At 38.0% G+C, this 16,915-nt stretch overlaps 1 protein-coding gene across 3 annotated transcripts in view; it reads left to right on the top strand.

Moving 5' to 3' along the window:
• Window positions 1-16,915, top strand: part of LOC115218117 (corticotropin-releasing factor receptor 2-like) — a 430,528-nt gene that overhangs the window by 195,772 nt on the left and 217,841 nt on the right. For 2 of the 3 annotated variants that reach the window (XM_036503118.1, XM_036503122.1), the window contains exon 2: window positions 8,886-9,414. The exons of the other annotated variant lie outside the window; for it this stretch is intronic. In XM_036503118.1, coding sequence (XP_036359011.1) covers window positions 9,219-9,414 — 196 coding nt within the window. In that variant the 5' untranslated portion in view covers window positions 8,886-9,218. The remainder of the gene's footprint in view (window positions 1-8,885; window positions 9,415-16,915) is intronic. 3 annotated transcript variants of the gene reach the window in all.

Here is a 16,915-nt window from a genome sequence, read left to right as displayed (position 1 = left end):
AATGGAAAACAGATTATACTCCGATATATGAAGCTCACACAAAGATATTGCATCTTAATTCTCAGGTATCCAAGTATTCATACTAAACTTTTCGTTGAGTACCCTCAAGGTTAATAAGATTCTCATAGTTTTCATATTAGGTATATATTACTGAGGTTTGCAAGTCGAAGCTATTCTTCGGTAGTAGTCGGCATTATTGATTATATATTACGTTTTACTTTATGTTCACAAACACAATGCAAAAATGCAAATATTTTCAAACAGATTTGATATTCTGATTTATCTTCTCCTTCCTACTCTCTCTATACAGTCTCTCACTTCCGGCGAAAAGTTTATCCATAAGCAATTTGGAGCATTCATATGTTTCATGCTCAGTTTAACACAAAACCTATCGCACAGTTAGTGTCGAAACAACCCGACTGTGTTCTGTATAATAACCGCTTGTGACAAGCACTGCTTTATAGAGTGTTATTATGGACATCAACTTCATTTGGGAATATAAAAGGTCAGCTTATTAGATGCATATCAATGACATACTATAATTACAATACTCTAGGACAGCTATAAGTGTCTCCTAAAAAGTTTTAAATCTTCTGGAATGCACGTCGTATGTGTGCACGCTCGTGTATATATATAAAATGCGTATGCCTGTGTGTGCGTGTGTGTACGTGCGTGTGCGTGTGTGTATGTGCGTATGCGTGTGTGTATAAGCAAATAAACCAATTATAAAATCTCCGTTTGGGTGTTTACGTCTCCGTAACTTAGCGATAGAATTGGTACCGACTTACAAAGTATATAAGTCCAGAGGTCAATTTCTTCGACTAAAGAGGGGTGCTCCTGCATGGCCGCAGTCAAATGACTGAAAAACGAAAACAATATATATATATATATATATATATATATATATATATATATATATATATATGTATATATATATATCTTTTACTCTTTTACTTGTTTCAGTCATTTGACTGCGGCCATGCTGAAGCACCGCCTTTAGTGGAGTAAATCGACCCCAGGACTTATTCTTTGTAAGCCCAGTACTTATCTATCGGTCTCTTTTGCCGAACCGCTAAGTGACGGGGACGTAAACACACCAGCATCGGTTGTCAAACAATGCTATGGGGACAAACACAGACACACAAATACACACACACACACACACACACACACACACACACACATATATATATATATATATATATATATATATATATATATATATATATATATATATATATACATATATACGACAGGCTTCTTTCAGTTTCCGTCTACCAAATCCACTCACAAGGCATTGGTCGGCCCGAGGCTATAGCAGAAGACACTTGCCCAAAATGCCACGCAATGGGACTGAACCCGGAACCATGTGGTTGGTAAGCAAGCTACTTAGCACACAGCCACTCCTGCGCCTATATATATTATTTATTTGTGAATTAAGGTTAAGATTGATTTATGCTAAGAAAAGTAGGAAAATATTCTTGTGTCATTCAAGCCAATCACATGGAAAGTGATGTTGAATACTCATTTCCTCGTTCCACAAACACACATACACACACACATATATATATTATATATACACATAGACATCTACATGCATACATACATCCAAACATACATACATCCATACATATATAATAAGAGATGTTCTGGCATCCAGAGGAGACAAAAGGCAGGTAAGGCTATGTGAGTGCTAAGAAAGAACCGCTGTTAGACTCTCGGTTCAATAATATAATAGCATGAGTGAGGAGTCCCACGCAGATTGTGTGTGAGCATTTTTAAGGTTCAATAAAATGGGACAACAAAGCCAAAGCAGTGTGAAATTTCTAGGACATTTTATAAAGAGGTAGGTATCCTTACAGCTGTTTTGGGTATATAAAATACTAGCATTATGACCCGTCGTTGCCGGGTCATAGTGCTAGTGCATGTTTATATGTGTATATATTTTGTGTACATATTACATGTACATCTATATATATACATCTACACATAAAATACAAAATTCAAAGTTATATCTTGATATCACTAGTGATAACAATACTCAAAATATATAACAAACTGGAATTGTAGGCCCGTCTCTTGCAATTTCGATTAATTGTATCTTGTCCTCCCTCTTGTATAGAAGTGTGGCTACAATTCAACCTACCTCTACTTCTGGGGGGACATTTAAAATTTTTTCCGGGACGTCCTACGACCCAGATATATAGGTAAAAATAAAATATTCCCACTTTGCAAGGTTCGAGTCGAGTACTCCCTTACACGCTCCGTTGACTCGAACCTTGCTTCTATTGTGGCGAATTTACCGTCTCTGATTAGATATCTTTCATAGTCGCACCAAGACACTTTTCGATGGTGCTTTCCTCCAAGTGTTCAAATCTTCTTTTTTCTTGACATTGTATACTTTATAGACAATAGTCTTTTCTTTAATTTAATTTTTTATTTCGCTTGGTGGTGTTATCCTAGATTCCCCGTCTTTGTCGGTGATCAATCCTAAATAGGTTTGTATTTCTTCCATTTTAATTTTAATGAGTTCGCACCCACCGACGGCTGCAGCGAAATTCATTTTTGGACTTTCTTCTATCGAAGGCATTCTAACAAAAATGCTTTCGTATAAACAGTGAAAATATTGTCAATTTTCCGGAACAGCGACCCAATTCAATTTTTAAACAATAACCAAAGCTCCTTTTCCCAAAGAGGGAGGGTTACAGTTTACAATTATTTAACAAATGCAACACAACAACATTTCCCTTACGAGGAACCAACAAACGTGATAACAATAGTTAAGCAGTAATAATAATAACAACAAACCTTACGATGAATCAAAAAGCAGTACGCAGTTGAAGCTATAGTTCTCTGTGTATAAGAAATAAACCAACAGCAGTACTCAGTAGAAGCGGCTGTTCGAGAAAAACAGACATTACATGCAGCCGAACTTTATATGGATACTTAATGCTAGCTAATTAGCAGATAATCTAATGTAAAAGCCGTGGTAAACGGTATGTGCACACCTCCATCTGGACTATTCCATTTCTGCACGCTAATTTTATTTTTAATTTATTCCCATTCATGTGAAACCACTTATTCAAGTTCAAGTCAATGATGTAATTTTATATCAATTGCTATTTTTACTTTTGTTATGTTACGATTATATTATATTTTAGTTTGATTCTAATTATTACTTACTACATATAATTCAATTGTTATTATTATCTCTAATTTTTATTGTTAAAGTGAAAGTATCTGACATAAAATAGAGAAATGTTTTTGTTTCACTTTTAACACGTAATACTGAAATAGTGGAGAAGATATGATATTGCAATGGGCTAGCCCTAGGCAAGAAGTTGAACATTTGTTTTGCCCATGAAACTACATGAACCCTAAGAAAGGCATGTGTAAAATTTGAATAAAATTGGTTGGGTAGTTCTCAAGTTTTAGGGAAACACACAGACAGACACACATTCTCAGTTTTATATATATAGAGATATCCCATCATCAACGACTATTTGAGAGAGTTAAAGAGAAGGAAATAGAGTTCAATATAAGAAGTTATTTGGGAATGGGAGGGATACATGAATTATAAAGGGAAATATAAAACTGAAAATATAAATGTTGGATGTTAAACTTGCTGTTCCATTATTCAATGAATGTGTTGTCTAGAAGGGGTAAAAAGGCTTCTTGTCTATGGAATCTATGTTCTCATAGGAGTTCATATTTTGTTATTACAAATGGATAGTGCGCAGGTGTTAGTACCATTTTTATTCTTATATTTCCCTTTAAACTTTCTATATCTCACCCTTTCCAAAATAACTTATATTAAACTCTATTATTTCCTTCTATTTAGCTTTCATATATCGTCTCTGATATTAGGATATCGTTTATATCCCTAAAGAAGCTGTATGACTACCCTTCTCTTTATAAAATGTAGTAGAAATTTCACACTGCCTTGGGTTTAACGTTTCATTTTATTTAGACTACATACATACATACATACATACATACATACATACATACATACATACATACATACATACATACATACACTTTCTCTCTCTCTATATATATATTGTTGTATTTCGGGATGATCATTGTATTTATTACGGAGTAATACACACACAATAAACATATATGAACTTACCTGTGATACTTATGGAGATACTTATGAGAAACAGAGATCGATGTATAAAAAATAAGTGAATAAATAACTATATAAATAGATAAATAAACGAATATATGAATATATCTGCGACATAACTGTGATAAATGTAAGACAGAGACAGATATGATAAATAAATAAAACTATTTAAAGGGCGTGGATACATACAAAGTGGACACTCGCCCAAGATGCCACACAGTGGGCCTGAACCCGGAACCATGTGGTTGGTAAGCAAGCTACTTACCACACAGCCACTCCTGCGCCTATATAAATTATTTATTTGTGAATTAAGGTTAACATTGGTTTATGCTAAGAAAAGTAGGAAAATATCCTTGTGTCATTAAAGCCAATCACATGGAAAGTGATATTGAATACTCATTTCCTCGTTCCACACATACACACACACACGCACATATATATATATATATATATATATATATATTATATATACACATAGACATCTGCATGCATACATTCAAACATACATACATCCATGCACACACACATGAAAACTCATAGACAGCCATATGATAGCAACAACACAACACGGTCAGCAGCAGCGACGGTGCCGACGATGGCATTAACAGCAACAACTACCACGATGGAAACACCACGGGCGAACACACATACACAGAGGAATACAGGACCTGTTCCTTTCTCTTTTTTTCTCAAGTCTTACGATATCAGCAGCACAATGGGGTGAAATGTTGCGGCTTAAGGGAAGGCCACACAGCTGCTAAACGTTATGACAAACACACACACACACACACACACACACACACAACCATACATACACACGCACGCATGAACACACATCACACACACACACACACACACACACACACACAAATAAGCTAGTTCTAAAATCTCTGTTGTTGTGTTTTGGTCCCGGCAATGTAGCGGCTTGACAAGAAGAGACCGATATAATAAGCACCAAGTTTAGAAAGGAGAAGTCCTGGGGTCGATTTCTTCGACTAAAAATTATATATATATATATGCATCTATGAATGTATAAGAGTAGATGTCCGTGAGAGCATCACATACAGACCTAGAAAAGGTTCAAACTAATTCTCATACTTATTGCAGTGACGGAATGATCGATACTTAAAATATATAACGCTATTGCATTTTGAAACAGTGTATGCAACGAAATTAGAGAAAAAAGCATCAATAACCCCAGCATCTGAAACAGAAATTTCAACATATGCAACTGAAAATACTAATTCTCTCATCAACCTCAAAACAGAGACCAACATAATCATGCCGATGTAAAATACTTGAAATATGCCATCAACGTTTCGGAATATGGTTATGAAATCATTGTAAATTTGGAGATGACAATTTCAATCACAACAATTTGCTATCTATTCATACTGCCCCAGTAATATGTCCCTACTGAATCTAATTCATTGAAATTATTATATTGAAAAGAAAGTAATCCTTTTCAGCATAATAATTTTTGTGAGTAACAGATCGGAAAGATCTAAATATCTTTAATATACATTTCAATTCAAACATAATAATCATATTTATTTTAATGCTTCACGTTTAACAGAGATATATAATAAAAATTCTCACTGGCAGCATTATCAGTCTTAAGCCTGAATTAACTTGACCAGATGTGGAGAGGCAAAGAACAGACATCATTTGCAACAATTTTATAACCACGAAGTCATCGATTTTAACATTGAATGTCGTTCAAAAAAGCAGACAGATGGAAAGGGAGATTAGATTGCAATGTCGTCTTTAATATTGCTCTTCCTTATTGTGGACTTTCAATATCTTTATTTCCCTAGATTGCTAGATCAATATCTCTTTTAAATGGTTCACATTTAAATAACTGGTACTTCGTTTATTTTTTGCCAATCAGATAAGAAGGAAATTTAATAGAAGACAATTATACAAAATCTGTCTCCCAATCTGTCAATTTTTCTGTCTGTCTGTGTGACTGTCCCTCTATCTATCGACCTGCCTGGCTATCTGTCTGTCTATCCTTCTAACTCTCTATCGGCGTGCGTGTCTATAAAAAGAACGCAACATTTTCATAAATTATTTACTTACGTCAGTTGAATATACTTCTTTGCCTTGACGTAACCGTTTTGAAATGTTTAGGGTGTCCAAGTCTAAGTGACACACTAACGTTAAGTAAAAACATGAAGCGTAAGTGTTTGGGATCCGTGAATAAGTTGTTCCTCTTGCTTGAAGTTAAACGCGATGTCCTTTCTATGCATTTTAATATTTAATTGAACAAAATGTAAGCAATCAGCACTTCTTCCTCTTGCATAACAAAAACTGTGAACTTCAGTTCATTTTGCTTCTGAAAAATCAGTTTTCCTATTGCGGCAGCTGTTTATAATATTACTTTCTAAGGATAAAGAGATATATCTTACCTATCACTGAAAGGATTCTCTGATTATGACTGTACTACATGCAACGTACCAGTTTTGTTTTAAACAAGTTTAAACACTGACAGAAATTTCTCCACCACATTAAACACTACATAAAAAATCAAACAATAGATGCAAGCATCGCATTCTATAAAAGTCTACAACAGTGATTGAGTCTTTATAATTGCTTTATCATTTTTCAACTTTTAGGAATCATTCAAGTGATCAAATTTAATCAAGATCTCTCCATGAATTAAGAATCTAGAGACAGAGACTTTCTACACATTTGCTGCTATCAAACAACATAATACACACCTTCGACAAAGTTTCTCTATAATTACGATTGCTAAAAATGCCACTCCTATGACTATGTATACGTAAGTCATGAAAGAACTGGCGAACGTGACCCTAGGTGGCCGCACGAACTGCTAAATATACGTTCTAACATCTCCGAAAACGACATTCCCATTTTAAACAGAGAAAATTAAACAATGTAGACATATATAAACTATTCTTAAAATTGGGAAGTACTTTTTCAACGTCTTGGCTTAAAAATAAAAATTATGGCTGCATATTATATTCTATTATTTTTTACAGATTGATTATACAATTATAATGATAGCTAACAAAACACATTTCTGTATTAAAGAATGGTCATAAAGTTTTAAAATATAATGAAGTTCGACAAATTGTGCGAGTGGATGCCAACAAATAAAAACAAAGTGTGAAGATATTGTATTATCTAACATAAGTAGTTTAAAGTTTCTATAATAGTTCGATCAAATATAAGAATATAAAACAAGTGTTTGGGGAGCTACTTTTGTATGTTGCAACCCATCATCGACCCTATCAAATCACCGACTCCTTCAGCTGCACTTCTACCAATGTCATCTACTGCATCTCCTGCTCTCTCTGTCCTTCTCTAAACATCGTGCAAACGGGACGCCCCTTTGCTGACAAGTTAGCGGAACACCGAGACATCCGATTCGGTAATGACAGCCCGGTCTCACGCCATATCCGCTCTACCGGTCACTCTTTGCAACACCTGTCTGTGTTCGGATTCTCTTTGCACAGGGGTTATCAGGACTCTCGTCTTCGCTGCGAACAGTGATTAATCTTCTCTCTTCACTCCTTTGCGCCACATGGGCTCAACTCTCTTCCCCTCTTAATCTAAACATCCTCTCCTCCTCTCACACCTACTTCCTCCAACCCACCTCTCTTATCATGCTCTGATTCCTACTTTTTCTCTTCACTCCTACCCTCCTTATCTCTTTCCTTCACTCCTATCCAACTTCTTCCTTCCCCTCTCCCTTCATCGTTACCCCTCCCTCGTAATCCCACCCCTACACAATCCAACCCCACCTTTCTTATCCATCCCATCCCTTACACCCACTCCAACATTCTCACCATTACCCCCACCCTCAACCTAACCCACACCCCACCCTTGATTTCCCGTTCTCACCTCCCCAATACCACCACACCACACACCACCATACCACACAACACCACATCACATCACACCATCACGCACACACTAGCACTGACCACTTCCCAGCACCCACACCATCATTCACACACCTACACATGCACACACGCACACGTCAAGGTCACCAGCCCTCTTCCACACGTACATACATGCTCTAGCTGGCAGAATCTTTAGCACGCCGGGCGAAATGCGTAGCCGTATTTCGTCTGCCGTTACGTTGTGAGTTCAAATTCCGCCGAGGTCGACTTTGCCTTTCATCCTTTCGGGGTCGATAAATTAAGTACCAGTTACTCACTGGGGTAGATGTAATCGACTTTATCCCTTTGTCTGTCCTTGTTTGTCCCCTCTATGTTTAGCCCCTTGTGGGCAATAAAGAAATATCTTATAAGCACGCGCACCCTCATTTTGGGATCACCACTATTTTATTATCTCCCCTTCTTTCTAGCTCTCCTGTGTGAACCCTGTGTCCAGCGTTCGCCATGATAGATCGCTAGACACTACACATTCTTTATTTTCTCTCCCTGTTTCTTTCTGTGTTCCTTTCTGTGGAAGAGTGTAGGCTCGAAACGTCAAATACTTTTTCACTTCGCGAGCGTTAAACTAATACATCTGTTTGTTGTCTACACCACTTGTCTTCATCTTTTGCTTTTTAGGAATTCTCCTTATACACACACACACACACACACACACACCACACACACACACACATATATATATATATATATATATATATATATATATACGTGGATGCACGCACACGCATACATATTAGGACAAGGGTATGTAATCCCAATGTAATTATGCTTCATTCACATATCTGTTACGAAATGTTAATCAATCTTTATTTTTATTATTTCAGTAATGTAACAACTTATACAGAACAAACAAGGAGACTTACATGCTGGTTGCAGTTAAATCTTTGATGCAAGGAATACATAAAGGAAGCATGCTGGATACTTACGATGTCACATAAATAATACAAAATATTAATATTCCTTTGATTGATATTTCCCATTATAATACTGTTCATATTTTATTTCATATCTTTCCCTCTATGGTTCTAGTTTCTGAAATTAGTTGGCAAAGAAAAGATAAGATATATATGTATGTCAGTGAGATATATTATTTAATTTGATACAGAAAACTATATGCAAGTATAATTTAATATCCATCGATTCAAAAATCAAAGAAAATGCCCGCTTTTGTTAAATATGAAAATGCTTCAAAATTTTCAGAAGAAATGTTGTACGAAGATAACTGGCAAACGTCAATTATAAATAATACTGCTTACCAAAATATCACTGCAAGTGATCTATATAAGTTGCTTCAGTTGCCACTGGAGGCCCACGAGTGTATGCTAGAGCAGCTACGTCTTCCTAAGCCACCCGGTAAGTATATTTACACATTATGAGACAACACACATAACCAGACATCACTATCTATTATTTAATTCGCAGAAATGTTTTTGTTGAAAAATACATTAATGAAGTATAATATTTACGTAGTCGACCGGCTTCGATTGTTTAGGTAATCATGATTGGTATATTGATAAGTGATAGTCATTCGGTGTTGGTGGCAGATCAGATATTTTGTAAATAAATAGCAAAATAAATTTTAGGGGTGGGAATCAGCGATTGTTAATGTATTACAATTAGGCAAACTAACAACCTGACAGAATCGTAAGCTCGCCGGGAAAAACGTTTAGCAACATTTTGTACGTGTTTATGTCCCAAGTTTCAATTCCAGACAAAGTCAACTTTGCCTTTCTTCACACACACGCACGCGCGCATTGGGTCATCCTTTAAATAATGCGGTTTTTTAGATTGCATGAACTGAAAGTCGGAACGGAGCGGGATAAACTACCTGCATGAACTTACTATAAAAAACAGATAGTAATTTTACCTTGAATCTATTCCTAGTGAAAGTTTTGAAGAGTACAGTTCGATTTTAACAGTTATTTTTTCAAAGCTATAATGGAAGGGACAAAGGAGCATATTCGGCATATTTTGCTTTATGAGCTCAATAAAGACAACAACGCAACGGAAAGTGCAAGGAATGTTAATGCAGTACATGGAGATCGAACAATAAGCGTAAGGCAGTATCAATGGTAGTTCCAGAAATTCCGAGCCGGAAACTACAGCTTAGAAGACGAGCCCCGTCCTAAAAGATCTGTAGAGCTCAACGAAGACGTCCTGCAAACCCTGATGGAACAAAAGCTCATCATAACTGTGGAGGAAGGAGAAGAGAAGCTTAGATTTGGTCATTCAGCCATTCATCGACAGCTGCGTGCCATCGGAAAGGTCAGCAAATTGTGTCAATGTGTTCGTCACAAACTTTCCGCACCTAATTGCGTGCAGAGTGTGAGTGTGTGACGTTCTTTGCTGCCATCTTTAACGAATGAACCTTCTTTGTACAGTATAGTGACTAGTTCTGAGAAATGGGTTCTCCTTAAAAATGTGAAGCGCCAAATACAGTGGGTAGGGAAAGGAGAAACACCGGCACCCCATGCTAAAGTAGGTCTTCATCCACGTAAGGTGTTGTTATCTGTTTGTAGGGATTTGAAAGGTTTAGTCCACTTTGAACTTTTAAACCCAAGCCAAACGATAACAAAGGATATCTACTGTGATCAGCTTGAGCGGCTTAAGTCAGTGCTAGAAGAAAAGCGACCATCTTTGGTTTCAAAACGAAAAGTGTTCTTCCATCAGGACAATGCTCGACCACATAGCGATGATGGCATTGTGAATGCTGGAACAGTTTGAATGGGAAACGATGCCCCACCCACCATATTCGCTGGATATTGTCCCATTTCATTATCATTTATTCCGCAGTCTATAAAATCATTTGGACAGAAAAAATATGAATTCTGTAGACGAGTTCAGAATAATACTGGAGGTGTATTTTTTCGTTATGGATAAGTGAATTTTGGAAGAGGGATCTGTCAAATCTACCAGATAGATGGGAGATCATTGTAGAATATGAAGGAGAGCATATTTTAGATTAAAAAATAATTTTATTTATCTTGATTTAAAAAATAAAAGAAATATAAACGAATGGCATTATTTATGTGATGACCCAATATATATGATGATTGTCTCTCCTTTACAGAATAAGGCCATCTCTTCAATTAATAAATACTGTTAAGAGAGCTTATATGACTAGCATGTTTTGTTCTTGACAAACAAACTCTACTGTATATCTTACAAATATTTTTAAGTAGAAGAGTGTCTGGAATTGTAGTTAAGTCTTGTCTACGAAGTGCTCGTTTCAAGACAGATTCTTCAATTATTCGAGCTTCATATGCTTTATGTCTGTTGTAGATCATTTCTTTCCAAACCAATCGATCTTGCATCATCTGCTCCCAGTCTTCAACTTTCACATTAAGAGACTTAAGTTTGCTCTTGGCAGCATCACTAAAACGTTTCTTAGGTATATGTCTCGGATGTTTGCCATGCTGCACTTCCCGGTAAAATAACTGCTTTGGCAACCTGTCAACCTGCATCCCAGCAAGTTGCCCAACCCATCGCATCTGACTGCGTTCGAGGATCATTTCTATCCTGGAGGCGTTAGCTTGCTGAAGAACAACGGTGTCTTCCATTTGATGTCACGTGTCTTGCTTAGGCAAGTCCGATGGAATCTTTTTAAAGTCTTGATGTGACATCGATATGTCTTCCAGGTCTCAGAGGAGTACAGGAGGACCGTTAAAATGTAAGATTCATTTATACTGAGCTTGGTTTTGAAGGTGATACCTCTATCAGACCACACACGATTTTCGAACCTTCCAAATGCTTTGCTGCTTTTTTCAATTCTCAGGTATATTGAATCATGGGAACCAATATATATAAACTCTGTGTTTAGCAGAGTTATCGGCCCAAAATTCCCTAGCACGTTCCCATTGTCGCCGTCCTTTCTTAGCAATGTTACCACATCTCGGCTAAGAGCATTAGGAATTCTTCCTTTCGGCTACCAGTTACTGTAGACATCTGTCAAGAGACTGAAGACAAATCTGGCATGAAATTAAGGCTGGTGAAGTAGTAAAAATTCTCCACCGACCACTTACTGAATCCTGAGATGAAACCTGGTGTCGCACATAGTAGTAGTATTAATAGTATATTATATATATATATATATATAATATATATATATATATATATATATATATATAATATATATATATATGTATATATATATATGTATATATAAATGGGACAAAAATGCAAAACATCCAGACAGTTAGGTGGTACAATAAAGGGACATATATGTATGTGTGTATGTGTGGGTGGGTGTGGTAACGAGTTATTTCACATAAACCCTCACTTTTCTTTGGCTAGACATCGTACTTTGTGACATATTTTGTACATTGACTTACCGTTTACCCGAGCTGGCTGTGTCCCTATTTGAGGGAATGATGGAATGGTGATATCGCTGTTACTATTTTGGCTTCCTAGTTTGTCGTTGACGATATTACCATTTTTCCCAATTAAACCAATGCTCCAGCGACATTATTTTCTCTGCTTTCAAGTTTGCAAGATTGTTTACGCTTCAAGCTAAAACTTTATTATAGATTTTTTTTTGTATTCCTTCGTGTATAACTTGGATGTGGTATTTCTTTTAATGTTAGTGCTACAGCTACTTTGACGAGCACATTTGTCATCTGCCTCTGAGACAGTTATTTAACAAAGCATAGAAAATTCTAAATGAATGTCAGTAGAACGTGCAAGTAGTAAAAATGTCTAATGACATATATACACCGAAGTACTTGCTTTAATATTCTGAAGCTATTTGGAGATAAAAATAAAAGAAATAAAGAACTTGCTCATATTTTAAAATATCAATGATGATGATGATGATGATGATGATGATGATAATAATAATAATAATAATAATAATAATAATAATAATAATAATAATAATGATAATAATAATAATGATTGACACCAGGGCGAAGGATGAGGGCGAACAATACAAAGACTGGCATAAAGTGTGGGTGTTTACATATAATGGTATTTATTAAATAAAAAGTTTACATTTTATGCATTAAAAGAAGGGAAGTATACGACAGTAAAAAAAAAGAGGAGAAATAGAAAACAAAACAGTGATTGTGATGGGATACCTCTGATACAGGAGGGCCTCTAGGGATAACCAAAGAACCCCACCAACTAAGATCACACTTAATACCAAGGACGAGAGCCCTTTCCAACTACTTTCTTCCGGCTTACAGATCTACACTGAGAATGGTACCATTCACTTTTGTCATTTTCGCAACTTTCACCCACTTTTTCATAAATTCACTCGAGGACAGCACCTCCATCTCCACCCTCATTTTCCTTTTCAAGTAAAACTTGAAATAGTCGATGAGGGCTTTACTAAAGAGAAATGTTTCTGTCCTCATTCCTTTCAGCCTCGGCCACCAGATAGCCCCTTTCGCCACAAACACTAGATAAAGGAAAACTGCCTTGCCAGGTCGATTAAAGGAGGGCGGAGGAGTAATCATCATTATGGACTCAGACGACAGATGGATCTGTCCTGAACGCGACAGCAACTGTTCGACATAACTCCACGTTGGAACGCGTCCCTTCCATTGGAATGCGTTCTTCCACAAGAAAATAAACAGGATATGCCCCAATTTAATCAAGCAGTAACTAGGGCAATGCACAACGGTTAGACGATAAATAATGACAGATGTTATGTAGATATTCGCCACTCTGCCCGACCTTTCAGGAACAACTTCCTCTCTACCCATTTCTGGGTAAGAGGGGTCACACTGTTCGTCACCTCTTCCAAATTCTTATACATCTGGAGGACGGAACCAATCCAGAAATCGATCTACCTCTCCAGGTGCCCAATCGCAATCCCAACGACTTGTCAGTATTGATTTTAGTCCCTACAACCGACTCATATGCCTTCTCCAGTCCAATTTCAAAAGGCAAACCTCTTAACCGTCCCAACGTCCGCAGTAGTAGCTCGTGAGCCAGCACATACAGAAGAGGTGACAGCGAGCAGCACTGAAGAACCGAAGGTGCGATGCTAAACGGTTCCAATAGGTGGCCATTTACTTAAATTACCAAGCAGGTGCCACTGTGCATTGCAGCAAACCAGCCTCTGAAAACGGGTCTGAAACCGGCCGCTTTAAGGACGGTTTCTAAGTAGCGATTGTCTACCCAGTCGAAAGCTTTTGATTGATCTAAATTGATCAGGGCCCCACCTCAGCCAGCTCTAGTCCCAGCATTCTGTACGATGTATCTCATAAGTTAGAGGTTGTCGTGGATAGACCTGCTCAAGATTGCGCACGTTTGTGCCTCCCCGGCCAGACTGCAAACGACAAGAACAAACCTTTTCGCTAAGACCTTGATCAAAATCTTAAACTCTGTGTTTAGCAGAGTTATGGGCCGAAATTTGCCTAGCGCGTTTCCATTGTCGCTGTCCTTTCTCAGCAGTGTTACCACATCCCGGCTAACAGCATTAGGAATTCTCCTGTTCGGTTGCCAGTTACTGTAGACATCTGTCAAGAGGCTGAAAACAAATCTAGCATGAGGACATAGAATTCGTAAGGCAGACCATCTAAACTGGGCGATTTGCGACTTGTGCAATCGGTCATCGCCTCCCATATTTTAGAGGTTGTCATCGGCTTTTCGCAGGATCTCTCATCCGTCACTGAGAGCCGTTGTAGGCCGTCTAGGTACGAAATAATGTTCCCTACTGTCATCGACCCATCACCCACCCAGAACAGCCGCGTAAAGCGCTGCTGGAAAGCCATACACGTCTGCTCAGAACCGAGTAGCACATATCCGTCCTGATACGTCAAAGACTTGATCGTAATTTTGTTTCCACGTCGCGTCTCTACCGTTCGAACCCATAGGACGACTTTAGTTCCTTCGTGTTTTACTGGACTGGACTTAGCTCTGACAACATACACTTAGTGTTTTGCCTCAAAGAAATTCTAGTCGGTATTTGTCAGAAAGCTGGAAAGTCCTCAGCATATTTTCGAGGCTTTTACACACCCTTCTACTATGTACTAAACACACAGTCCTTCCGTTCAAAATACTATTCCAGTCCATCAATAGTACTAAAATGTGAGACGTTCCCAAGAATGTTTCTAGGCGCCTGACGAAATCTGGCCTTCCAGCCCCTGTTGGGGCATAAAGCGCTACCAGTCTAAAAGTAGCGCTTTTGGAGAACAAAGTAGAAAAACTAAACTAAGCAGCAGAATTTATGAAAATGAATGGGAGGAGATCAGAATTGACACCTCCAAACAACGTGCTCGAAGCAACAGCGAGAGGAACTGTCGTCTATAGCTGTGTAAGCACAAAAATATGGAAGTTTAAAAATGCTAAACGCGACCATGTGGAAAAAGCCTTGAACAACCTATGGCAAGACATCCACCACATTGCGAGAGTAAAGAAGTACGGCAGGGTAAAGGCCCTTTTTATGACCGAGGAGCAGGCGATACAGAACTCGTTGACCACGCGTCGCAACGAAGAAATCGCCCCCTTTCCAACGTACATGGGACGGAAGGCGGTACGAATTAGGGCACCTGGTTATTCCACCAGGCTTGGATCTACGGTCGTTTCTCGCGTGTATTTGTAGGGACGGAGGGCAAATTCTCTTGGACGTTAAAAGATCAGGGAGGGACAATTTGGTTGGGACTACCTTAGAGGTTCTTCTCCACGTGAAGCCAGAGCAGTTACAGAAAGTCCCAGAGATGACTGCCCTTTCATGTGGAATAGAACTAAGGGTAAACGTGGAGGGCAGAAGGCCGAGGTGCTACGATTGTCGTTCAACGGCCCACTTAGGGTTTTCTGCCCACAGAACTAGAACAGACGAAAGCACCACGACCTATAAGTCGACATAAACAATAAGAACAAGAAGAATAACAGCAACAAAAAGAAGGCAAGGGAATAGAATACGAAATGAACCCTAGGAGACAAAAGAGGCAGCTGTTACAGTAAAGGCTGCAGTGGGAGTTGCACCAGCAGCAGAGGCGGAAGCTACAGTAGGAAGAGCAACAGCAATAACAACAACTACTACTACAAGAGAACCAGAACAAAGAACACGATAAGAAAACATACACTATATGCATGTCTGATTACGAGCAGAAGTAGTGAGGGAGTACCATAGCCATATGTTGAAAAGAATTCTAGGGAGTTTGGGTACTTAGCCTTTGGAAACATGGGTGTTTCATTCGACATCCATAAACAACCCTTATTCAGGGACCTTTTGAGCGGGATGGGCTACTAGACCTGATGAAAAATTCTAACTGGGCCCCACCTACAAGATCATGCGCTCTTTATCTTGGTACAAGGTGACTACGTCGCGCACATGTAGTTGTGATTCATGTGCCTGGTGTACCCTTATTAGACGGGTAGTCATGATGAGTATACTGAGTTTCGTATATTTTACCCTAGTGTCACTTTGATTGTATGCACTGTTCTCTCACTCAATAGTAATAATAATAATAACAATAATAATACTAATAATAACAACAACAATAAAAATGTTCTCTTCATTAACCACTGAGGGTTCATGTAAAAAATTGGCGTTGGTTCAGGACAGTCTAATACACAGAAAGTGGCAGTGATACGGGTGGATAAAGAATAAGAAGCAAAATTTTACTAGTTATATTCTTCAAAAGGAGGGAGAATTTTAATGGATAATCGTAGACATCCCACAAAACCACTACCGCCATAAACTCTGAGTCTAGAACTCTCTCCTCTTCATCTGCTCTAGATCTAATTGCGCATGCTTAGAGTAGGTTTATTCTGTAGGGCTATTCACGCTACACTCACCCACCCTTTGGCAAAACTGCTGGGAGGCAACACCTCTCACTTTACCCTCACTTACTTTTTCAAGTTGATGAGGTCTTGCACATAATTTCTGTAGTGAAACCTGCGG

Source organism: Octopus sinensis, linkage group LG1 (genome assembly GCF_006345805.1).
Source record: "Octopus sinensis linkage group LG1, ASM634580v1, whole genome shotgun sequence".
NCBI lineage: Eukaryota > Metazoa > Mollusca > Cephalopoda > Octopoda > Octopodidae > Octopus > Octopus sinensis.
The sequence above is the reverse complement of the archived record's forward strand: the minus strand, read 5'-3'. Positions and strand labels throughout refer to the sequence as shown.